Genomic DNA, 26,585 nt, shown 5'->3' on the forward strand with positions numbered 1-26,585 from the left:
ATATATATTGAGCACCTATTATTAACCTGGCCTGTTCTAGGTGCTGAGGATATAGCAGTGAATGATGCAGATAAGATCCTTGCTCCTTGGAAGGTTGCCCTGAGGGAAACAGTAGTCAGTCTCCATGTAAATATATGCACAGGACAGGTGAGGGCCTGTATGAGATCTGTTTGCATCAGATTTCCATCTCCTTGATATTTGTCAAAAGTTTGGTTCATTGATGGTTCTTGCCACTCCCATGTTCAGTGGTGACATGGATTAAATTCTCTTTATACAATACTGTCCTTTCAGTAGAATTTTTCAAAATGAAACATTAGTGTTTCTGCTTCATCTGCCATCTTGAACCAGAAGGCTTCTTAGCTTAAATGATTAGAAAGGTATTTCCTAATCAAATAAATATACTCATATTTCTTTCTGATTTATTTATTTAACTACTTATATTTAATTCCTTTAGTATGTATTTTGGTTGGTTGTAGAGATTTCAATTTATTTTTCCCCAATATTTTGAAATCCATAATCGTAGTACATTATATGTATTCAGTAAATTATAACTGTTACTCTAATTATTAATAGAATCAGAATATTCTGATTTCTATTGGGAAGTATTTCAAATAGTAATTCTATAGCCAGATTACACAGTGCCCATAGACATATTTGTTACATTAAGTATTTGGAGTGGTTTTGGCATATATGTTTGGGAAGAATTGTATTTTTAAAGTGTAATTCTTTGAAGCTACTTACATTGAAATTATATAAAGTATACTGGCTGTAGGAACTTACAGAATGGAGTGAAGAAATTGTTCCAGAGAAGCAGTGAAACAAAATCCTAGACAAAGTCATGTCAGTTCACAAATTAATGAAATATATTAATAACTGTTAGCTGTGAGTAGTATTTGTTTACATTTCGGTAATGTTCTCCAGATCAATAAAGTGTGTCATTTCATAGCTAAGAAAGAAAATTATATTCTAAAGTAGTTGTCAAAATAGCCTATTCTTAATAGTTTTGAAATAAATGAAAATTTTCTCAATGAATAATGAGGGGAACTAGCGTGAAGATGTGCTGTTTATGGAGCATTCATTCAACAATTGTTTATTGACTATCTGCTCTGAGCCTGGCCTTGTCCTGGATACTGGGATAGAGCAGTAAACCAAACACATAGTTTGTGCTCAGATGAGGTCACGTTTTAGTGATCAGAGAGATACGATACGTGCACGTGATGAGATTATAACATAAACATATTTGGGCATATACCAGTACCAGATGGTATGTGCCAGTGGACTGTTGTTAGGTGGAAGAGTGTTTCAGGCAAAGGGAACAGCAAGAATGAAGACCATGAGGCAGTGTGCCTGGTGGTTGAAACGCCCCGAGAAGAGTGACTGAGGGGGGAGTGGAGAGTAGTTGATAAGAGAGAGAGGTGAACTGAGCCAAGATCGTGTAGTTTTCTATTGATTTTGCGAATCAGCATATTTAGTTTTCCTTGCTTAATCTAAAGTTTTATAGAGGTGATAAGGACAAGATTCTCTGATAAGTCAACTGAGGAAATACCCATAGTGGCACCAAAACTGAGAATTAGGTCCCGGATGCCTGGAGTTTCTATATTGGGGAAACATGCTTCTCCAGTGTGAGCAGTCTGCCAAAGTCATTGTAAACATTTGAGTGTTCGAATGTGTCTGGGCTGTAACCTCTGCAGGGAAAGGAAATCCTGATTTCTAAAAATAAAGACTGCTTTTATTTTAAGAGTCAAAGGGGAACAGACTGTCCCAGTAAATACAGGCCATTGGCATGTTTTAATTGTGAAATTAGAACATGAAGAGAGATCATCACTTTAAATCCGTGGATCGGTGGTTACCACTTTTTTTTTTTTTTAGACACCACTTTTTAAAATGTCTCCGAACATATTTTATAACCTCCATCGAGAAGTCATGAATTGGTTTTCAGTATTGATAGGTTGGTAATGTTAAAGGAAAATGAAACAATAGTTAAATTCCTCTACTACATTTGTGAGGTGAAATAGCTCGCTTTGTTGTGACTTACAAATTTATTCATGCATTCAGTACTTCATACTGAGCACATACCATGTACCAGACACTGTTCTAGGCTCTTAAGTTATAATAACGAATAAGATGGAAAAAGTCCCTGCTCTAATGGAACGTATATTCTAGTTGGGAAACAGATACTAATGTTTAAAAATGAAGATAGATACATTATATAACTTCAGATAGTGATGACTTCTCGGAAGCAAAAGGAGGCAGGATAAAAGAAATCAGTTAGAGGAGCTGTCATTTTACTTAGGGTGGTCAGGGAAAGCTTCACTGAGGAGGGGACGCTTGAGCAACGTGAAGGAATTAGTCATGTGAACCTCAGGAAAAGGAGTATTTCAAGCAGGAGGAGAAGAGCAGGTGCACAAGCCCAGAGGAAGAATTTTTTATGATTTATTTGAAGAACAGTAATGGGGCCAGGGTAGAGGAAGAGTGGTAGAACATGAGAGCAGAGAGGTAATAGCTGGGGTAAGAGCACTGTGGGCTCTGGTTACCACTGTGGGATGGTTTTAAGTAGGAAGACAAGCCATCAGAGGGCTTTGATCTGATACTTGTTTTAAAAGGATGACTCCAAGTCCTGTGTGTAGAATAGACCGTGGGATCAAGAGTAGAAGCAGATAGCTTGAGCAGTTATTGGGTTTTGGATGAGAGATGGTGGCTCGGACTAGGGACATGGCAGTGGAGATGGTGAAAATTTTTAAATTTGGAGTATATTGTACTTTTTTGTAGAGCTAACAGAATTTGTTGATGGATCACACATGAAGTGAGAGAGAAAGAGGAAACTTAAAGATGTTTCTAAGGTTTTGGACCCAACAACTGAATGTTGGTGCCATTCCTTCAGGTGTGAGCAGCAGGGAGGACATCAGGAGTTCCACTGTGAACACATGAACGTGAAGACCTCATAGATATATCTACGCAGAGATGTTGAGTGTCATTAGATTGATCGGTCTGTGTTTCGGGGGAAAGCTCATTAACAGAGATGGACATTTGTATCACCAGACTCAGAGTACGATGATACAAATGTCTATCATCATTAAAGCCAGAAGACTGGATGAGGTCCTCTAGGAGAGTGATTATAAATAGAGAAAATAAACTTCCTGATGAATGAGCCCCGAACACTGTAGCATCTAAGAGGTTGGAAAGAAGAGAAAGTTTTGGTAAACATGACTGAAAAGTTATAGCTTATCAGGTAGGAGTAAAAGCAAGAGAATGCACTATTGCAGAATCAAGGGAAGAAGGCGTTTTGAAGGAGGAGGAAATGAATCACTGAGTCAAGTTCTGCTGAGATGTTGCCTATGAGGACTGAAAGTCACCCATGGAATCTGGCAATGTGAAGGTCATTGACAGTCTTAAGAGATTGGCTTGAGAGTAGAGGCTGGGCAGACAGCTTGCCTGCAGTCACTTCAAGTGAGAGTGTATGCATTGAGCACCAGTACTTCTTGTGAGGAGAATTTCTCTAAATGGGATGAGGGAAATGGAATGGACTTTGGAGTGCAATACATCTTGAGTGTTTTGCTGGCAATCTGAATCTGATTGTTGAGTTTGAAGTTTCATAAAGCATGGTGTTCTGATTCTTACCATGTTCCAGTCTCAACTAATGAATTTCCTTTTCTATGAATTTGAAGTGAGATATCAAATTTCTTTTGATTCTCATTTTCTTGATTCTCTGTGTTCAGGAAATTACAGTTTGTTTTCAGTGCTAATATAATCACTATGGCACACATATATATAGTGAACTTTAAAATACCGTATTCAATTCAAATGTTTGTTTTAATTTTTATATGCACTCATTCCCTCCCAGTGAAAAGGAATATGAATTAGTGCAGTGACTGGATCTAGATGAAATGACGTCATCACGGGCTGCACTCTTATAAACTCCCAGTTGCTCTGAGAATACATTAGAGAATTTTGATAACTTGCAGTTGCTGGGCCATTCAGATCACCCAGATTTCTCAGATTTCACACTGTAAACTAGATTCCTTTCAAGAGGATTTTACTCTGCTCTCTTTTAAAGGCAAATAGAAACTTATCTCAAAATGTCTCACTTAAAACATGTTCCACACTGACTACCATCTTTACTGTGCTGTGATTAGTATAAGCAAATTAGATCATAAAATACCAAGGGAACAGGATGAAGAATGGCAAGAAGTTAGCTTTTGGGGGATTGTCTGTGGTAACGAAGATAAAGTCATGAATTTTAGGCAGAGAAAATAGAGAGGCTATCTTAGATTTTCATGAAGGTGGGGACTATTTGTCTATTGTTTACAACTGTGTCTCCAGGCACCCAATAAAATAAAAATATAAACTTGTACTGGAATAACTTATGTCACAAGGTATTAGTATAGCTATTGGCAGGCTAGCTATCATTGTTTTTCTTCTTGAAAATACAAGTTATTTTATATAAGCATACATATGTATTTATAGGTGACCTTTGATATGTATGAAAAATGAAAGAAACTAACCTACTTAATGTTAAGTCATAGTATAGGGTTTCACCTTTATATTCATCTGTACTATCTACTCTGAATCAAAGAACACAAACAACTATAGTTGTTGTTTTTTCCCCTCAGTGTTTCATCCTTTACTTCCACCTCACTTGGGATCCAGTGTACTTGCTCTCTCTCACCAGTTTTCAGATTTAGTCTTTGCAAGTTATCTATATCTGCCTTTATGAGCGACAGTATCAGAAGGTTGGTCAGTTTTGCTGGAAATATAATACATTTCTCTATGACCCAATAACTTGAATCAAGGTCCAAGGCATCACAGATATTTGTAAGAGCCTTTGCAGGTATCTTTTTAATATAAGCTTAGACAGGTCTTTGTAGCTGGGGTCAAAACCTTTTCTTGACAAAGAACTCAGCTGAGGACATCTGGCCACTTAGAAATGAATTGAAAGGCTAATTTATTAAATGTTACTTCTGGTGGGGTGGCAGGTGGTTTTATTATCTTTGGCCACTCCTGACTCTTCCAAAAGCTATAGCATTCTTTCCAGAAGCTGTATAGAATTTTACAAGGGGAGAAAAAATTCTTTCCTATCTTGGGGAACATCAAAGTAAATGAGAGAATGTTTTAATTTTGATCCTATAAATCAGATGCACTGCCTGCTTATCAGTACAAAGAAGAAAAAAAAAATACACCAGCTCCTTGGGGATTTGGTTTTAAGGAAATGAGATTTTTATCCACGGAACCAAAGGATCATTAACAGCACAATCAGAACAATGGAATTCCGCAGTATGGATGCCAACATCCAAATCTATGGCCCTTGCTTGGTTCTAGTACAGTACTTGGAATTAACGCAGTAACATTACAGTATAAATAAATACAAGGAAGGGAGCTGTTTAAAAGTCAGTTAGTTTATTTTCACCAAAAATAGGTTAGTTTTGAAGAAACATATCTTACATATAATGAATATATGTATCAGAAAGTTCACAAAGCTGGGAGTGAAGAAGGTCTTAGCCTACCTAGCCTTTTGAGTTCCAGGATGTGGCTAGAGTCAATTAGAAATTACATGAGCTGTATTGGAGCTACAAGGAGCCAAGGAGAAATAGCAGAACACTGAGCATGCCTGACGTATGCAGCTGAGTTGTCCCTCCTCTGGAGTTTTTGATGAAGAACAGAGTGGCTGGAAAATCTTGCTTTTATTATAGCTAACTTACTTATAACTAAATGTTGTAATTATTATCTATAATAACGACAACAGACACTTATCAAGCGTTTACCATGGGTCTGGCCCTATTAGAAATACTTTACATATGTTCATTTAATCGCTACAGTGGTCCTGGGAGGCAATCAATCAATAAACAACTAAACAAGTATATGTGTGTATGTATTGAATATATATATGTATTCATATACATGGATGATGTATATCACATACATACACATATAGGTGTCAAATATAGAAATATGATTTGGACACAAGTTTCTTTGTAAACATTAATTATGATAATGTGCATGGTGGGTTTTCAAGAAGGGCATAGCGTATGACACGTTCTCCAAATTTATTTCAAACCTTATTGTCATAGAGCTTCATAGAGCTTCTCATGGAGTAAATACATACGCTTTGAGAGATATTAATTTAGTCATTGAACTCAGGTCTAGGTCTAAGTCCAGGGGATTCTTAAATGAATGAGTGTTTTGTTGGGTTTCATGTGGTATCAGAGCTACAAAGCAGCTCCTGCCGCAGGCTTTGGACCCAGTGCGTATGACTGTGGGATCTGAAGGGGTGATGGCAGCAATACTTTTTTCTACCCTTAATCAAAGGAGACTTAGAGCCATTATTTTTAAGGATAATAAAGAACATGCAAGATTTCTGCACAGATGCTTGCTCTGCTGGGAACTCCAGCCTCCTGCCACCCTCCATCTGAAGTTACTGAGTTTGAGCATTGGATCTGAGCTAAAATGTTATCTCTTCAGGGGAGTCTTTCCTAATTCCCTGTCTAGTCCTTTGTCATAGTCCTTGATTATATGCTATCTTAGAATGGCGCTCCATTTCTTTATAACATTGATCTCACTGTGCCGTTACACTCTCATTAGTGCTATATTGCCTCATGTCTGTCTCCCCTACTTGTGTTCTCCTGCTTATACAGCCTCCCCTGACTTACCTCATGGCAATGGGGACCATCTGTGGTTTGACTTATCATCATATCTCTAGCTAGGGACACAGTGCTAAGTGTCTGCTTCATTCCTGAGTGAATGAAGAACCATGAGCCCTTGTGGTGTGCCCAATATCTGTACCTACCTCTTGTGAGAGGTGTTATGTGTATTCTGTGTGCTGTGGTGATCCAGGCAAGCTCTCGTCATGAGTGTTGGATTCATGACATCAGCTTTGCAATTTCATTTGGAAAGCCAGTGTCTATACTCATTCCTTTTTCCTCTAAGGCATATCATTCAGATAGCTTTGGTAAGAAAAGTATTTTACCTCCAAACTCTTAGGAAATGTCTATTTCTGTATTTATGACCTGAGGTTCTGTATTTATGATCCAGGAAGTTCTCCTCTCTTCCACATCTATCTCCAGTGTTGTTATAATCCCTGATTTTTACACGTACTTAGATCTATCCCATTATTCTTTTTAATGAAAATTACCTAGAATAAAATTAATTTAGTAAAATTAAACATTTTATAACATGACAGTAAACAGTTAAAAAGGAGATGGTTTACTTATTTATTTAGTTATTTTGCTGAAGATTGATTTTTTTAAACTGACTTTCATAAATTGGTAAACTGTTTATGGAGTCCGATAATTATTTGAAGTTAGTACCATCTTTAAGGATTACATATATACTTTGTTGCAAATGTGTGCTATTAAATCAGCATTTCCTAGTCATTGGCCTATGTATGTTTAATGTTAAAATTTAGTTTTAATATAATGGAAAATTATACTTCGTGCATCTGAAATACAAACCCAAATTGTGTACCCTAATAGAGTTAGCCTTTCTCTATCATCATCAATGAAGGTGGTATTCAGATGTACAAACTTAACAAATAAGAGTACATTTTATTTTTCAATTTTATTTTAGGTAATTTAATGGAAATCTTTTCAAATGTATTATTCAATACTATGTGTATGTTTCTTTTTATCTAAAAGGTCAATAATTCTGTAAATATTAGTTGCAGTTCCATGTAATGCAATACTCCTTCGAGGGTGGGATGCATAAGGCTAACAGCCCCTTGTCTTAATGACCTCAGCCAGTTTTTCTGCTGCTGTAAGCTGCCATTCTGCTGTCAGCCAGCCTTCAATGAGCTACTTCACTGTCACTACCCTTTTAATGACTTGTCTGTCTAGTAAGAACTGGAGATTGCCAGGGAATAGCTGCTACAAAGCTCATTAAGCCATTTTACCTTGGTTTGTTCAGAATCCAAAATCTGGAGGCCTGGGTCTGTACTTTCTGGCCAAGAAAAGTGCTCAGAATTTGCAATTGTGAGTCACTGTTTGCTGGACATTTGGCTACTCTTCCTGCATTTTCTTCCTAAGAGAAGCAGAACTGAGAGGAAAGATCAAGGAGTATGTTTTAAGAGACTAGGCCACTCACCTTGTTCTGGCATTACCTAGCATTGCCACCTTGGTAATATGTTCTGGGCACCAGTCTTCTTATCTCTAAATGACAAGATACATAATGCAGCAGTTTTTCTTTTCCAAAGTTAATGATTCTTAATTTTTGGTAAAACCTTTTTAGTTGCTGTCACAGTCTTCATTTTATCCAGTACATGCATCAATTATCGTTAGTTCATTAATGAGCAAACATGTAACCTTATTATGCAATGTAAAAAATCTACAGTATGCTATAATGACAGTTTTATTCAGAGTGAGACAAAGAGTGTGAAGTACATTTTTTTCCATTTTCAAGCTGCACATCCACACACCTAATTACTGTTGTGTGAATAATTTCACAGTGCCTACTAAGACTTCTAATAGCTATCACTGACTAGTAATCTGTCAAGCTATAATGCAGGATAATATGTTTTTACACAACAATGGTGAGGCTCTCATTAATTATTACCACCTATAATTGCTTGATGTGAACCTTTATTCTAAAACTTAAAAATTATATACAACAAAATAATGATTTAAAATACTTCTAGGAAGTCTATACGCAGACGTTGCAGCATTAGAGTTAATGATGTATTAAGTCATTTCTTATTGCTTTTGTCTTTTTAATAGGTGACATATTATTCAAATTGAAATAGAATAAAAGTCTCTGCCAACAATTAAGCATCACACTTAGTCACATCTGCTGCCTTAAAGATAAGCATATAATTTATTAGACAGACTTCTTTAGCAATATCTGATACAGAACGTCAATATATGCCCAAGGAAGAAGAATTTATAGTCTAGCTTTATTCTCCAACGGTATTGCAAGTTCAGGTTTTATGCATGTTCTATGTCTTGTAGTATATCTGACTTTCAGATCTCATAATCAAAATCTACCATTTCACCTTTAATCTAAACTTTAATTCCAGAAGATTTCAAGCAGACCTCTTTTTGATAAAGTATATTCTTTCTTTTCTCAGATATCTTATTCCTTTTACTTTTTTACTGTAAAACATATAGAGGGCAAGGCTAAGGTCCAAATTTAAAATTATGCATGAAAATGATTGTTTAAACAAGGGAATTTTGAATTTAACGGAAAGGAGAAGGGCTTAAAAAAAGGAGGTCTAAGCAGAAGAAAATCCGTGTTTCAGATTCTAGATTTGCCTGTAGGAAGGCAAGAGTGGAATAAACTAAGGTTCTGTCTTGAATGAGAAAAGGAAGTTTTTGGAGATGGAGTGGAGAAAGGAGGACTAACTAGAGTGACTTGTTTCTAGGTTCGGACCTTGCAGATTTCTGCAGTTGATAGACCCCTGGTGTTAGGCATACCTTTTCAAAGGCAGCATTGGGTTTGTGGAATGGAGAGCCATATGATTGCAGGTGCTCATGTGAGAGAAGGAACGACAGAGGAAGCAAGGCAAGGATTGTGATTGTTTGCCAAGGTGATCTGCATTTGGACAGTACGCCCATGGCCCAGAAAATAGCAAAGTCAAATGGAGAATGATGCTCTGCAGTGGACAACAGTGCCATTCTTCATGGCTGGGAAATGTATAATGAATCTTCATAAAGTCAACACTGTAATTAATCATTTAGTCTTTATTTCAGAAACTGAAATTTTTCATAGGCTTTTAAAAACTATTTCATGAAAGTAGGTATTGCAGATTTATTTATATGAATCACATCTTTCAGACTGAGAGATGAATGATTCAACCAGGGATCTCTAGGAAAATAGATTGCCACTAGGAAAGATAGTAAAGTGCTACCTTTAATAGTAGTTCTTAGTTATTTTGATTCAGCGCTATTCATTTTCTGCCTAGCTTGGGTGGCATTGGGTGGAGGAGAGAGGGAGGGGAAGAAAAAAGAAAGGTCTAAAAATTTTTTTCTGGTTTCTGTTTCCTAAGATTACATTCAGACACTAGTCACATAGCTATGTGGTCATAGTGTGGAATTCTTTTCAAGTGCCTCCTTTTGAGGATATGAAATCACCAAATAAAAGATCCTGTGCCCAAATTTGAACACATTTCAGAACTATGCCTGCAAATAATACAGATTATTCACTTTTTCTTTTATGCGTTCGTTGACACATTATAACTTGTGTTTCTAAGTGAAAATTTAGTGTCCATGGTTTTAGTGGGCTTGAACAATCTCATGATTTTTTTTTTGTCATTATAGCTGTAGTGCTATGTACATGACACTCACCCAATGTTTATTCACTGTGTTGTTTTTTCATTTACTTAAATTTTTATACACTTAAATTTTCAATCTGTTATTAGATGCTTTTTTAAAAAAGGGGATAGGTTTAATTTCCTAGGCAAAGTTAATAATACAAGTTTATGACTCGTGTCTTAGTTCTCGCCCATGAGACCCCTTGGAAGGATCCAACTGATCTTAAGGATCTACTGCTTTCAGAACCATCTTTAAGTGCCTGCCCTTTCCTGCTTTTTACAGCTCAATGGCCGCATCACTCAGGTGCAACTCCTCCAAGGGAATCCAGAGATCACTCAGGGTGCAACTCCTCCAAGGGGAATCCAGAGACATTTTCACCCAGTGGTTTAGGAATTCTCGTTAAAATTGTTGCTTACAAGGTGTCCATGTTGTCCTGTACTCCAGCAACAAAGGGAGGATTTTGGTCAAGCTAGGAAGCAGTAGCACCTTTTTAATTTCTTTGCTCATTAAGGGTGACCAGTCATGGCACTACTTGTTGTAAACAGGAGAGTCCTTGGAAAATGACTTGGGAATCATCTTTGATGAGAAGAGTGCTGTATTCACCTGCCTGATGTGTTCTCTTATTGAGCAGAAAAACTTAATTTCAGGACTTTCATCACCTTTTAGCAAAAGTAAACTGCAGTGTATTTTCATTTCCTAATCAGGCCATTTCTCTCTTTCTTTTTCTGCTTGACTGAGTCATGGCTTAATTTATTTCTGATATTGCTTGTTCCTTGCCCTTTGCGATTGGCCTCAACTGTGGAAGAGCACCCTTTGTTCCCTAGAGTTCTCTTTGGCCAGGTCACATTTCAGCTACTCATTGAAACATATATTTATTCTACTCTGGAGCACATTGTCTGGCCAGCCAAGAATTTATAGTGAAATGTAACAGTAAATTGTGCTCTGTGGTCAAAAAATGCCAAATGATACACACAGCAGTACAGAGATTTCCAGCATAGGGTAGAATTAAAGAGCTAAGGACCAGTGCCAGGATTGTTGGCCGTATTTTCACAGTGGCCAGGTTTGTTAGAGTCGAACTTGGAGAGAGCTTGAAATCACTTATCTCAGATGTTTGGGCGCACAACCACAAAGCCTCTGAGAAACACAGCACTGATCTTGTAATAAGCTCCAGCTGAGTGTACAAGCCTCCGAGCCTTTCTGAAAGCCTGTTTAGTTTAATGAGGGTTTTCAGATTTCAAAGCTCACACACCTTCACATAAAAACAGATGATTATGACCAAATTAGGGAATGTTGTTCCATGAGTGTTTTCCCCAATATGTTCTCTTCTCAGTTGTCAGGCATTGTTCCTTTACACTTTTCACCTTCCAGGCATCATTTTTAAATATAATTTTTGAAAGTCTTATTGTACATAGTTTCCATTCAAGCAGAATGTTACATTACATAAAAGAAAAGGTTTTTCTCTTAACAGGGAAAGACAAATATGCATATATTTTATTCTGGTCAATTAAAAAAAAGGTACAATCTTAAAAAAAATCGAACCCTTAACTTCTGCTGCCATGACAGCTGTCCCGAGAGGCTATATCTCCACGTTCACCCCTGTGCCCTGCTTCACAAGGCTCTACAACCTGTTTCTGAATGTCTTGTTAATGAAGAGAGAAAAGCCATGTCTGTGACCCAGTAGGAAGGAATGTGGGAGAGTGGCTATCCACACCTCAGTCATTTATATATTGGACAAACAACCTTCAAGAACATTTATAACACTAACTTCATTTTTTCAATTTAGCCTTTTAAAATAATAGCTTTAATGTGTGGCATATATTGGTAATATTCTACTTATTCTGATTTTTCCAAATGTTTTCTGAGTCACCCTTAGAAAGAAACATAATTGGGATGTGAGGCATTCAAGCCTTACTTGAATACCAAATCTTTGATTACACTATACCCATGGTCTTACAAAGAAGCACGACACAGAGTGTGATGTCCACATGTCAGCAATAGAGGACCACAAGGGAATGGTATATACAGATGTCCAAGGGACATGTGCATAAAGGCCAGGTTGCGCTGACATTGTGATGAGCCAGCAGAATCCTTGTCTCCTAAGCCCCTCTTCAGTATTCCCACCTATTCTTCCACCACACAGGCTCATTGACAAGGTATTTGTTAGACGATGCAGTAAAGTTCAGCTCTTCTTTGGGGAAACAATTGCTGTTTCATCTCTTCCTTTCCAGCTGTTATTTTCTATTCACTCCAGCTCAAGTATGGAGTCTCTTGAATTTTCTCTTCTCTCTTGAGTCAGAATCAGCTACCCATGGTTTTTGAAAGAATATGGTAAGAGGAACTGTGCATTAATTAGTGTATTATATTTTGAAGAACATTTGTATTCCAATCAGGGACAATCCTTTAACAGTTAAAGTTTAACTCAGGATAGGTCAAACTATGTTTTGAGAGTTATATGATAATTATTAATTTTTAATTCTTATTTCATTAAATATACTTTGCATTTATTTCAATGTAATATTAAAAATGTACTCTTACTAACTATGGATGTTTTATTTTTCTTTAATTTTCTTTTCTTGCAAATGCTATTTGCATAGAATTTAGTCAAAAGTTTGGGTAGAAAAGATCGGTATTCTATATTTAAAAAGCACATGAGACTTTGGCTTTCATTCACAAGGAATATCTGGTATGGGACATGCTCACCTGCCCCAAACAAATAGAAAATAATACAAAATACGTAAAATACCTGTTATAGACACTGGCCAACAGGCAATGCAGGGTGACCCCTGAGAAAAGGAAACAAACAAGGTAGGTATTACAGTCATCTGAGGTTTACTGCAGGGAGAGAGAACCCAAGAAGAGCCTAGTTCTGTGGCTGCATAGAGGAGACAGGTAATAGAGCTCAAGGTGCCCAAGTCAACAGAATTTTTAGGGGAAGAATACTGGAAAGGTAGGACCTATACAAAGGAAGAGCTCCAGAAATCTGGTTAAGGGTCCACTTGAATATTAGACTGAATACAAGTCCATAGGGTAAAAATCTATAAGGCAGAATAAAGAGCAACTGTTGGGAAGCTCTGAAATGAAAATCAGAGCCCATATAGGGCTGAGAGATGGTCGAGTTCCTACCAGACAAATAGAAGAGATTTCACTGAACATTTGAAGTGTTCTATAGAGAGAAAGAGTCATGCATTAGTAGTGGGACTAAATTATCCCTAGAACAACTATTATTCTAGAGCTGCCATAACAAAGCTTAAAAGCAAGCCTTGAAAAGATAAAGCCAGTCTGCAAGTACCTTAATGTTTTGCCAAAACAAATATCAGTGTTCTTTAAAGGAAGACAACAACGTACAACTGCTCACATTAATTCATAAAATCTGGCATCTAATTTAGAAAACACAGGTATAAAAAAGCAGGAAAATGTGACCCATAACCAGGATTAAAAGAGCTAATAGAAACAGTTCAGAAATGATAGAGGTGATGGACTTAGCAGAAAAGAACTTTCATGATTACATGAAAATATGAGATGAAAGACTTGTACACTAAAAGATCTCTGAAAGAAATTTAAGCAAAGGCAAATAAATAGAAAACGTCACATGATCATGTATTGGGAGAATTAATATTGTTAAAATGTCCATACTACCCCAAGCAACCTACAGATTCAATGCAATCCCTATCAAAATCCCAAGGCATTTTTTACAGAAGTAGAAAAAACAATCCTAAAATTCATATGGAATCACAAAAGACCCCCAAATAGCCCAAGCAATTATGAGCAAGAAAAATAAAGCTGGAGGCATGACACTTCCTGATTTCAAAATATAGTAATCAAACAGTATGACATAAAAACAGATATATAGACCAATGGCCAGACCAATCAAGCAAAAAAGAGAGAGGACACAAATTACAAATATAAGAAAATAATAGACATCACTACAGACATTAAAGGGTGACAAAGGAATAATATGAAAAAACTTTTTGCCTGTAAATTCAGCAACTTGGATGAAATGAATTGGTTCCTTGAAAGATTCAAAATGCCAAAGCTCACTTAGAGGAAATTGAAATCTAAGTAGTGATATATCTATTAAGAAAATTGAATATATAATTTTAATCTTTCCAAAAAAAAGATAATTCCAGGCTCAGATGGCTTTGCTAGAGAATTCTACCAAACATTTAAGGAAGAATTTATACCAATTTTATACAGATCTTCCAAAATATGCAAAAAATGAACCTCAATCCATATTTCTTACTTTATTAAAAAATTACCTCAGAGTGGATCATAGACCCAAATGTAAAACCCCAAACAATAAAATTTGTGGAATAAAACATAAGAAAAAACCTGTTACCTTAGGTTATACAAATATTTATTAAATATTAAACCAAAACCATGACCCATGAAGAAATTTTGATAAATTGGGTTTCATAGAAATTAAAAACTTAAGAAAATAATGTTAAGGGGATGAAAAGACAAGCCACAGACTGGAAGAAAATATCTGTGAAACACGTATCTGGTGAACAGCTTTTATCTAGAATATATAAAGAGCTATCAGAACTCCACAATAAGAAAATAACTCAACTTTTAAAATGGGCAAATGAATTGAGCAGGTGGGTCTCTGTGTGTGTATGTGTTAAATAAGTACAAGAAATGATACTCAATATCATTAGTCACTAGGGAAAAGTAAATTAAGACTATGAGATACCATTATACACCTATTAGAATGTCTAAAATTTAACAACCCAACATTGCCAAGCGCTGTCAGAGATGCAGAGCAACAGGAACTCTCATGCGTTGCTGGTGAGAATGCAAAATTGTATAGCCACTTTGAAAACGGTTTGGCAGTTCCTTATGAGGTTATCCAGATACTTCCATATGCCCCAGAAAAATAAAAACTTACTATGTTCAGGCAAAAACCTCTAAGTGAACGTTTATAGCACCTTTATTTGTAATAGTCAAAAACTGGAACTAACTTAAATGCCCCTCCACTAACAGGAATAGATACACTGTGGTCCATCCATACACACAATGGAACAATCCTCAGCAGTGAAAAGGAGTAGATTAATGATATATGCAACAGCATGGACAAATATCAGCTTCACTGCACTAAGTAAAGTCAGATTCAAAATAATGTATGTACTGTATGATACCATTTATATCACATTCTTGAAAAGACCAAACTGTAGGGACTGGAGCGGTTCTGTATCTTGGCTGTGTTGTGTATACTACATATACGGCATGTGGTTATGGTATACATCTTTCAAAACTTTCAGAACTGCACGCTAAAAAGGGCAAATTTTACTGTATGTTTATTGTACTTTAATCAGCCATTTATAATAGCATAAAAATATAAAAACTTAGAGATAAATCTAGCAAATATATCTAAGACATGTACATTGAAAACTACAAAACATTTTTGAGAGCAATTTAAAGGAACCTAATAAATAGGGCGATATGCCATCTTGTTCATAACAAAATAGAAGTCTCCACATTGTTAAAATATAGATCTACCCAAGTTGATCTATGTTTCAATGTAGTATCATTGAAAAATCACAGCAGATTTATTTTTTAGAAATTGACAAAGTGATTCTAAATGTGTATGGAAATTCAGAAGACCTATAATATCCAAAGCAATCTTGAAAAGGAAAAAGATGGAGAGCTTACACTAACTGAATTCAGGCTTAGTAGAAAGCTCCAGTAATAAGTATAATGTGTTATTGACGTTAAGATAGTTATATACTCAAACATATATTTATATGCCCCAGAAATTCTTTTCCTAGATATTTACTCATAAGAAATGAAAACCATATACCCATCGAAACACTCATACATAAATGTTCATAGATTTATTATTTGTAACAGCCACAAATTGGGGGAAGAATACGAATGTCCATCTGTGGGTGCACAGATAAGCAGTTATCCTAGATCCACATAATGAAATGGTAATAACATAATAAAAACAGGTGAATCTCAAATACCTTATGTGTAAATGAGTCTCAAAAACATAATGAGCAAAAGAAGCCAGCCAAAAAAAGAGTACATAGTGCATGTTGTATGATTTCATTTGTATGAAATTCTATAGCTGGCTAACTAATCTTTGCTGACAAAATAAAACTGTGTTGAGTCAAGATTGTGGGTAGCATCAACTGCAGGGGGTACAATAAAACTTGGGGGGTTGATGAAAATGTTTCATGGCTTGGTTGTGATTTTGGTTTCATGCGTGCCGGGGCAAGAGTCAAAACTCATAGACTTATATCCATTTTATTGATTGTAAATTACACATCAGATGAGGTTGATTTTTAAAATAGTACATGAACTCTTTGTTGCTGTAGTTTAGAAAATGGTATTTTAGTTTCTCCCTCTCCTTGCACTCTAATAATATTATTGGAGAAATTACCAAAAAAAAAGGAACTATTATTTATTTTTGTTTTCATTAGCGCAGTGGAACAGTGACATCATTTCAGCTGTTACATTTTATTTTACAGAAGCCAACTTTACTAAGTGATATGCAGAAGTAGTTTTAAGCCTGGTTGTCAACAGACTCTTAAGAGCAAGAGGATGTTCTGTATATACTTATTTTTAATTCACACAAAACGTCTTACATGATTGTAGCCCCTAGTTTTATTAATAAGAAAAATAAGGAAGAATGCATCATATATTGTATTTATCTTCAGAAAATCTCATATTCTGGACATTTCTTCATGACAGTAGCTCCTTAAAAGTCAACCTTTATTGACATACGTGTCAGAAATATCACAAGTTTCAGGAACAAGACAATTTTCTCTCCTTGACTTATGACCTTTTTCCACACATGGCAAATATCAATTTATAAAAGAAATAACAACTGCTAATTATGTGAAAATATCATATACAAGAAAAGAGCCCTTTTCACATACCTATTAGCCTAGGTTGTTTGTTTTAATAAAAATATTCAATGCTAATACAGACGGATCTTTGCTTACACTGTTCCTGAGATTGTGGTTTGTGATAAGTTTGAAGTTGGCTTTAAGATTCTTAAGGATGTTCCTACCCTTTGATCAAATAATTCTACTTTTAAGATGGAATTCAGCAACCAGGACTACGGTTTGAATTTAGAGTACTTTCTTGCATTAGAAGGAAGAGAGGAAATGAAAGGAATAATATTAATTGTTGATATTCAAATAGTTATTGTTAATATCAGAATTTTTTAGGTTTCTCATTAGAAAATATCATTCATTTAGCTTTCATTATATGCCTGCTATTGGGAGATAGTCTTGAGTAATAAACTCTTGGATTTATCCCTGTGAGGAGAATATAAACTATGTATACTTAAAACGAATTGACTTCTAGCTATTGTACTTGTCTATTTAACCTAGATTGCATGAAAACTAAATGCAATGTATGGGCAGCAACAAAAGGGAGAGTTGGGTTGTCTCCTCTGGTGCTTTCCTGAATCAAAGAATCTAGATAACACCTCTGCCCACACACAGAACATGTTTAGATTTATTGAGTCATCTCTTATTTTTGAATATGCCAAAATGGACTGACCTTTTTTTTTTTTTTGGCAAATAAATTGCAACAATATTTGTAATGGAATTGTAACAAACTCCCATTTTAATGTAATTGAATTGCTATAAATCATGTGGAAATGCACAGTTCTTACCACCTGTTGTATTTCTTAACTGCCTTACTGCCAGGACTTTCTTTGAATCTTATCTCAGATTCTCTTGTTTTCTTGCTCTCTAATTAGAAGATCATTTTGTCATTATTGCCCTTATGATATGTGATTTCTTTCCTCCTGCTTTGGAGTCATGTCACTATCAATTTGGCCATTCATTTTTATTTTTTGATGTTCTAGATATTTTGAACTTTTCTAATTAGCTTGTGTTGGTGCCCTGACATTTGTTTATTTGCTTTTGATTAAATTTAGGAAGATTTTGACATTTAACCTGTTGTGGTATTTGTATTTACAGTTCCCTGAATGTGGTTTCTATGGAATGTACGATAAGATCCTGCTTTTCCGCCACGACCCTACCTCTGAAAACATCCTTCAGCTGGTGAAAACGGCTAGCGATATCCAGGAAGGCGATCTTATTGAAGTTGTCTTGTCAGGTAGTATACTTTTTCCCTCTATCCATAGATAAATAATTTGTATCTGGAGAATTCTTGGCCATACGTTTTTAAGGCAGCATAGAAAGCGTATATCAAACCCGGCCCCATGAGGAAATTTTAGGGCTCTGTCTATATGAACTTTCAAAATTATTTTGAAAAAAGCAAAAGGTTTCCCTTGAATTGGCTGTTTCCCTAGCCAGTCCTGTCCCAGTCACTTCTCCCAACTTCACGCTCTCCCCAGGCTTCCAACAACACACATGAATACCTTCATGCATTACCTTAGATCATCTGGAAGAGCAGTAAAAGCCAACAAAAACAAACTCACCAATGGTGAAGCTAAGACAGATGTCAGGGCCCCAAATGTACCGAGTGTCTGGAAGCCAAGGGCTAGGGAACGATTGCTTTAGTCGAGTCAGAAATCCATTAACTACTAGCCAAGACCAAGTTGGAAACCAGAGCTCAGGAGTTACAGCAGGTCAGGCTATGCTGTATGACTTTATCTAACTCACTCCCTGAGAAATGGTTGTGTTTCCCTCTGCCCAGATTTATATTTCTTGTTTAGGATTTAGAAGTTAGTAATCAGACTGTGCCTGTCGATACAGAAAAAAATTTAACTTTTTAAAAAAATGCCAGAGAACACCTGTAGCAGGGATCCTAACAACAATGATCAGTGCAATATTCTGAAGAGGTACAGATTTTTATTGTTTATTTTTGTTAAAATTGAGTCATTATTGAGAAACACAGATTACATTGCTCTTTCTCCCTTCTTTGCTTGCTATCCCTTTGACTAAAGGAAATTCATTCGCTTTAAAAATGATTCTAGGCTTCGTTTCCTCAAGTTCCAGAGCCCAGTACTTGGATGCACTGATTATAATTCACTTGGTCTTTGTTTTGATTCAGTCTAATTCATGTTGTCTGTATTGATCTATCATTGTGACAGGTCCTGGGATTGCCCCACTTTCATTGGGTAGATAGATGCTATAAAACAACTTGGTTTAGCTAGATAAGAGTAATAATTTTCCTGTTGTTTATAAGTTTGCCTGTTGCTAAACAAACCAAAAAAGGAAAAGTTTTCATTTTTTAAATTTGGGGGGTGGGGGTAGGTAGAAATCACTTGCTTTGAGTTCTCCTTTTTACTTTCCTCTGGCTCTTTTGACATTGGCTCACCGAGCCTGGCCACACAAAACTAGTGCCTAGACATGTTGTTCTTTAAGTTTCCTGTTTCTGAACACTAGGGGCTGCCTGAAATAAATTATTCAAGGACATCATACACCAGATCTATTCTCACCATGATTCATATTAGACTCATAGCAAGGCGGCTTCGCGAAGAATGTGCTTTATGAGTCTTTCCCCTGTGGCCGTGTCCAGAAATATATGAATATTTTCAAGGTTGCATTTCGAAATTATTCATTTTTCTTTTCATTTTACTTTTGTTATCAAGCCCTTCAGAGTAGTACCAGCCAGATTGAATGCAAGCTGTGTGTGAGTGTTCTTGAGGTGGGGAAGAGGTGCTGCCTGTTTGCATGTTATTCCCACGCCCTCCGTGAGCCAGACCTGCTCTGCCCCACGTTGACGTGATGCAGCCCTCTGGAGGGCCCCTGGGCACAAGGATCAGCGTTCTGCTTTTCCTCTCCGTCTTTGCAAGCCCAGAACCTCATTGTGCCTACACTCCACTTCTTTTGCCGTCCACCCTTTATGTTCTGTGTCCTGCCTCTCCTGTGTCGCTGGCCACAGTGCTGAGGGGGCATTTAAAGGTGCTGTTGCAGCACCTGGCTCAGGAAAGCCTCTCCTACTCTGTCAGTAGCTATCTGGTTGCTAATTAAAAGGAGCCATTTTATAACAGCCTGATTCCAATTTTGAAGCTTGAACCTTTGAACCCTTTTCACACTCCACATAATTGCACTTCACCTTAAATTATTCATATATATACACACACACATTCAATTATGTTTAGATCTCCAGCATTCACCTGTAACTTCTTTGGTATTCTCCTACCACTCTAACACTCAGCATTGTGATTTTCTCAATACATGGTAAAAATGTTTTTCCTGGGGCTTCCCTGGTGGCGCAGTGGTTGGGAGTCTGCCTGTTGATGCGGGGGATGTGGGTTCGTGCCCCGGTCCGGGAAGATCCCACATGCCGCAGAGCGGCTGGGCCCGTGAGCCATGGCCGCTGAGCTTGCACGTCCAGAGCCTTTGCTCCGCAACAGGAGAGGCCGCGGTGGTGAGAGGCCTGCGTACTGCAAAAAAAAAAAAAAAAAAAAAAATTTTCCTTAAAACCTCCCAGTCCTCCATATTACAACCCTGTTTCCCCCTCACAGCACTTACCTTTGCTGGTTGTTGTCAGTCACCTTCAGTGTAACTACAGACCTGACCTCACCAATAAGGTGTGGCCCCCGCTCTGAGATCTTCACTTGAGCGGCACCCGTCCTCCATCTTGTCAGTCGCCACCAAATGCATACACCCATTCCCTGTCTTTTCCACTTTAGCTTTTAATCACTAACTCCCTACCATTTTTGGACTATATTTTTCCCTTTCTTCTTTGCCCACAGCACATGGCCCACTAGATTCATGTCTTACATCACTTTGATATACTCTCGACTACTTGGTTATTCTCTTATACCTTAGCAGGCCCTGCTATACCTGTCTGTAATCTGAATTACTTTAACATCCATTTTTGCCATTCCTGTTCCTGAGCCACACATGACTGCTAGACACACGGTCCCTTGCCAACATGGCTCAAGGCAGATATGTCTTTCACTTGGCTTTACTGTTGTTTCTCAATCTTCTTCTCCCCCCATCCTTTTGTTACCATAGACATGAGGTTCTGAGTAAACATATGTGGGTTGCTGAAGTGACTACTGGCTATCACATTAGAAGTTATCATGTATACAGAATTTTGTAAAAATACTGATTTGTTGTAAAAATATTGTTTTTAGATATAGACTCAAAACTAAACTGAAATTCAAGTCTCCTTGTGTGCATTTACCCAGCCCTGACAAGAAATTAGTGCCTGTGTTATGGGCAGGATTGTATCGTATTATAATGTGAGGCAAGACAAATGATAGCTAGTAAGACGCTTCAGGACATCGTGCAAAGGAGCTCATAAACATACTCATTCCTGAACCAGTCCCTGAAGAGAATGGATGCTATGATTGGCCAGAGAAATGTGCCATTTCCTGGAGGTGTGGTTAAGGATCAGCTTCATTCAAAATGCAGCGGATTAAGCGGGGTAGTGGAGCAAGACACTGAACATCCGCTCTGTGGCCTTTTGACCAGCTCCAGAACATAAACATGCTCTGGAAATTTTCCTCCTACAGACTATAAATATTTTACTGTTAAAATTCATTTCTCCATATTTTCTATTTATCCTCATTAAAAATTAAATTTGGAGAACACAGCAGGTGCCTCATCACCTCTTGCTCTCATTGGAGGAGTGCTCACATTCTCAGGAAGCTGCACATGAGAGAGGTGCTTTTGCGGAAGCCAGTGGTGTCTGGTCCAGCCTCCTCTGGGAGCGGGCAGGTGACGACCCCACACTAACCCACACAATTCTGTCCCGATCCCCAAATCCTCACACGGTGCCTGGACAGCTGTGTGGCTAACAGGGTGTTGGTGCTCTGGGTGGGTGTCAGACCTGTGCCTCTGAGGTGGGAGAGCTGAGTTCAGGACATTGGTCCATCAAAGACCTCCTGGCTGCACGTAATATTAAACGGCACAAGCTCTCCCAGAGATCTCCAGCTGGTAAGACCCAGCTCCACTCAATGACCAGCAAGTTACAGTGCTTGACACCGTATGGCAAAAAAACTAGCAAGACAGGAACACAACCCCACCCATTAGCAGAGAGGCTGCCTAAAATCATAATAAGGCCACAGACACACCAAAACACATCACCAGACGCCATCCTGCCCACCAGAAAGACAAGATCCAGTCTCATCCTCCAGAAGACAGACACCAGTCCCCTCCACCAGGAAGCCTACACAACCCACTGAACCAACCTTACCCACTGGGAGCAGACACCAAAAAAAATGGGAACTGCAAACCTGCAGCCTGCGAAAAGGAGACCCCAAACACAGTAAGTTAAGCAAAATGAGAAGACAGAGAAACACACAGCAGATGAAAGAGCAAGGTAAAAACCCACGAGAACAAACAAATGAAGAGGAAATAGGCAGTCTACCTGAAAAACAAGTCAGAGTAATGCTACTAAAGATGATCCAAAATCTTGGAAATAGAATGGAGAAAATAAAAGAAACGTTTAACAAGGACCTAGAAGAACTAAAGAGCAAACAAACATCAATAGGAATCAATAGCAGAATAACTGAGGCAGAAGGACGGATAAGTGACCTGAAAGATAAAATAGTGGAAATTACTACTGCAGAGCAGTATAAAGGAAAAAGAATGAAAAGAATTGAGGACAGTCTCAGAGACCTCTCGGACAATATTAAACACACCAACATTCAAATTATACGGGCCCCAGAAGAAGAAGCGAAAGAAAAGGACCGAGAAAAAATTTGAAGAGATTATAGTTGAAAACTTCCCTAATATGGGAAAGGAAATAGGTAATCAAGTCCAGGAAGTGCAGAGAGTCCCATACGGGATAAATCCAAAGAGAAACACGCCAAGACACATATTAATCAAACTATCAAAAATTAAATACAAAGAAAAAATATTAAAAGCAGCAAGGGAAAAACAGCAAGTAACATACAACAGAATCCCCATAAGGTTAACAGTTGATCTTTCAGCAGAAACTCTGGAAGCCAGAAGGGAGTGGCAGAACATATTTAAAGTGATGAAAGGGGAAAACCTACAACCAAGATTACTCTACCCAGCAAGGATCTCACTCAGATTCGATGGAGAAATTAAAACCCTTACAGACAAGCAAAAGCTCAGCACCACCAAAGCAGCTTTACAACAAATGCTAAAGGAACTTCTCTAGGCAGGAAACACAAGAGAAGGAAAAGACCTACAATAACAAACCCAAAACAATTAAGAAAATGGTAATAGGAACATACATATTGATAGCTACCTTAAATGTAAATGGATTAAATGCTCCAACCCAAAGACATAGACTGGCTGAATGGATACAGAAACAAGACCTGTATATATGCTGTCTACAATAGACCCACTTCAGACCTAGGGACACACAGACTGAAAGTGAGGGGATGGAAAAAGATATTCCATGCAAATGGAAATCAAAAGAAAGCTGGAGTAGCAATTCTCATATCAGACAAAATCGACTTTAAAATAAAGACTATTACAAGAGACAAAGAAAGACACTACAGAATGATCAAGGGATCGATCCAAGAAGAAGATATAACAATTGTAAATATTTATGCACCCAACATAGGAGCACCTTAATATATATGGCAAATGCTAACAGCCATAAATGGGGAAATCGACAGTAACACAATCATAGTAGGGGACTTTAACACCCCACTTTCAACAGTGGATAGATCATCCAAAATAAAACTAAATAAGGAAACACAAGCTTTAACTGATACATTAAACAAGATGGACTTAATTGATATTTATAGAACATTCCATCCCCGAACAACACAATACACTTTCTTCTCAAGTGCTCCTGGAACATTCTCCAGGGTAGATGATATCTTGGCTCACAAATCAAGCCTTGGTAAATTTGAGAAAATTGAAATCATATCAAGTATCTTTTCCGACCACAATGCAATGAGACTAGATATCAATTACAGGAAAAATGCTGTAAAAAATACAAATACATGGAGGCTAAACAATACACTACTTAATAACCAAGAGATCACTGAAGAAATCAAAGAGGAAATCAAAAAATACTCAGAAACAAATGACAATGAAAACAGAATGACCCAAAACTTATGGGATGCAGCAAAAGCAATTCTAAGAGGGAAGTTTAGAGCAATATAGTCCTAACTCAAGAAACAAGAAACATCTCAAATAAACAACCTAACCTTACACCTAAAGCAATTAGAGAAAGAAGAAGAAACAAGCCCCAAAGGTAGCAAAGTAAAGAAATAATAAAGATCAGATCAGAAATAAATGAAAAAGAAATGAAGGAAATGCTAACAAAGATCAATAAAACTAAAAGCTGGTTCTTTGAGAAGATAAACAGAATTGATAAACCCTTAGCCAGACTCATCAAGAAAAAAAGGGACAAGACTGAAATCAATAGAATTAGAAAAGAAAACGGAGAAGTAACAGCTGACACTGCAGAAATACAAAGGATCATGAGAGATTACTACAAGCAACTGTATGCCAATAAAATGGGACAACCTGGAAGATATGGACCCATTCTTAGAAAAGCATAACCTTCCGAGACTGAACTAGGAAGAAATAGAAAATATAAACAGATGAATCACAAGCACTGAAATTGAGACTGTGATTAAAAATCTTCCAACAAGCAAAACCCAGGACCAGATAGCTTCACAGGTGAATTCTATCAAACATTTAGAGAAGAGCTAACACCTATCCTTCTCAAACTCTTCCAAAATATAGCAGAGGGAGGAACACTCCCAAACTCATTCTATGAGGCCACCATCACCCTGATACCAAAACTGGACACAGATGTCACAAAGAAAGAAAACTACAGGCCAATATCACTGATGAACATAGATGCAAAAATCCTCCACAAAATACTAGCCAACAGAATCCAACAGCATATAAAAAGGATCATATACCATGATCAAGTGGGGTTTATCCCAGGAATGCAAGGATTCTTCAATATATGCAAATCAAGAATGTGATACATAATATTAACAAATTGAAGGAGAAAAACCATATGATCATCTCAATAGATGCAGAAAAAGCTTTTGACAAAATTCAACACCCATTTATGGTAAAAACCCTCCAGAAAGCAGGCATAGAGGGAACTTACCTCAACATAATAAGGCCATATATGACAAACCCACAGGCAACTTTGTTCTCAGTGGTGAAAAAGTGAAAAAATGTCCACTAAGATCAGGAACAAGACAAGGTTGGCCACTCTCACCACCATTATTCAACATAGTTTTGGAAGTTTTAGCCACAGCAATCAGAGAAGAAAAAGAAATGAATCCAAAGTGGAAAAGAAGAAGTAAAGCTGTCACTGTTTGCAGACGACATGATACTATACACAGAGAATCCTAAAGACGCTGCCAGAAACCTACTAGAGCTAATCAGTGAATTTGGTAAAGTAACAGGATACAAAATTAATGCACAGAAATCTCTTGCATTCCTATACACTAATGATGAAAAATCTGAAAGAGAAATTAAGGAAACACTCTCATTTACTATTGCAACGAAAAGAATAAAATACCTACAAAAAACCTACTTACCGAGGCAAAAGACCTGTATACAAAAACTATAAGACACTAATGAAAGAAATTAAAGATGACACAAACAGATGGAGAGATATACCATGTTCTTCGATTCGACGAATCAACATTGTGAAAATGACTATTCTACCCAAAGCGATCTACAGATTCAATGCAATCCCTATCAAACTACCAATGGCAGTTTTCACAGAACTAGAACAAAAATTTGCACAGTTGTATGGAAACACAAAAGACCCCAAATAACCAAAGCAATATTGAGAAAGAAAAACGGAGCTGGAGGAATCAGGCTCCTGGACTTCAGACTATACTACAAAGCCACAATAATAAATTCAGTATGATACTGGCACAAAAACAGAAATATAGATCAATGGAACAGTATAGAAAGCCCAGGGATAAACCCACACACATATGGTCACCTTATCTTTCATAACAAAGGTAAGAATATACAATGGAAAAAAGACAGCCTCTTCAATAAGTGGTGCTGGGAAAACTGGACAGCTACATATAAAAGAATGAAATTAGAACACTCCCTAATACCATACACAAAAGAAACTCAAAATGGATTAAAGACCTGAATGTAAGGCCAGACACTATCAAACCCTTAGAGGAAAACATAGGCAGAACACTCTATGACATATATCATAGCAAGATCCTTTTTGACCCACCTCCTAGAGGAAGAGAAATAAAAACAAAAATAAACAAATGGGACCTAATGAAACTTAAATGCTTTTGTACAGCAAAGGAAACCATAAGATGAAAAGACAACTATCAGAATGGGGGAAAATATTTGCAAATGAACTATCTGACAAAGGATTAATCTCCAAAATTAACAAGCAGCTCATGCATCTCAATATCAAAAAAACAAACAACCCAATCCAAAACTGGGCAGTAGACCTAAATGGACATTTCTCCAAAGAAGATATACAGATTGCCAACAAACACATGAAAGGATGCTCAACATCACTAATCAT

General features: G+C 37.1%; 1 protein-coding gene across 2 annotated transcripts in view; it reads left to right on the forward strand.

Moving 5' to 3' along the window:
* Positions 1–26,585, forward strand: part of PRKD1 (protein kinase D1) — a gene marked incomplete at both ends in the record, with an annotated part of 334,107 nt that overhangs the window by 154,385 nt on the left and 153,137 nt on the right. For both annotated transcript variants that reach the window (XM_082853994.1, XM_082853995.1), the window contains one exon: positions 18,173–18,311. In XM_082853994.1, coding sequence (XP_082710120.1) covers positions 18,173–18,311 — 139 coding nt within the window. The remainder of the gene's footprint in view (positions 1–18,172; positions 18,312–26,585) is intronic.

The sequence above is a fragment of the Leucopleurus acutus genome (genome assembly GCF_964270905.1).
Source record: "Leucopleurus acutus genome assembly, chromosome: 1".
In the NCBI taxonomy this organism is placed as follows: Eukaryota; Metazoa; Chordata; class Mammalia; order Artiodactyla; family Delphinidae; genus Leucopleurus; species Leucopleurus acutus.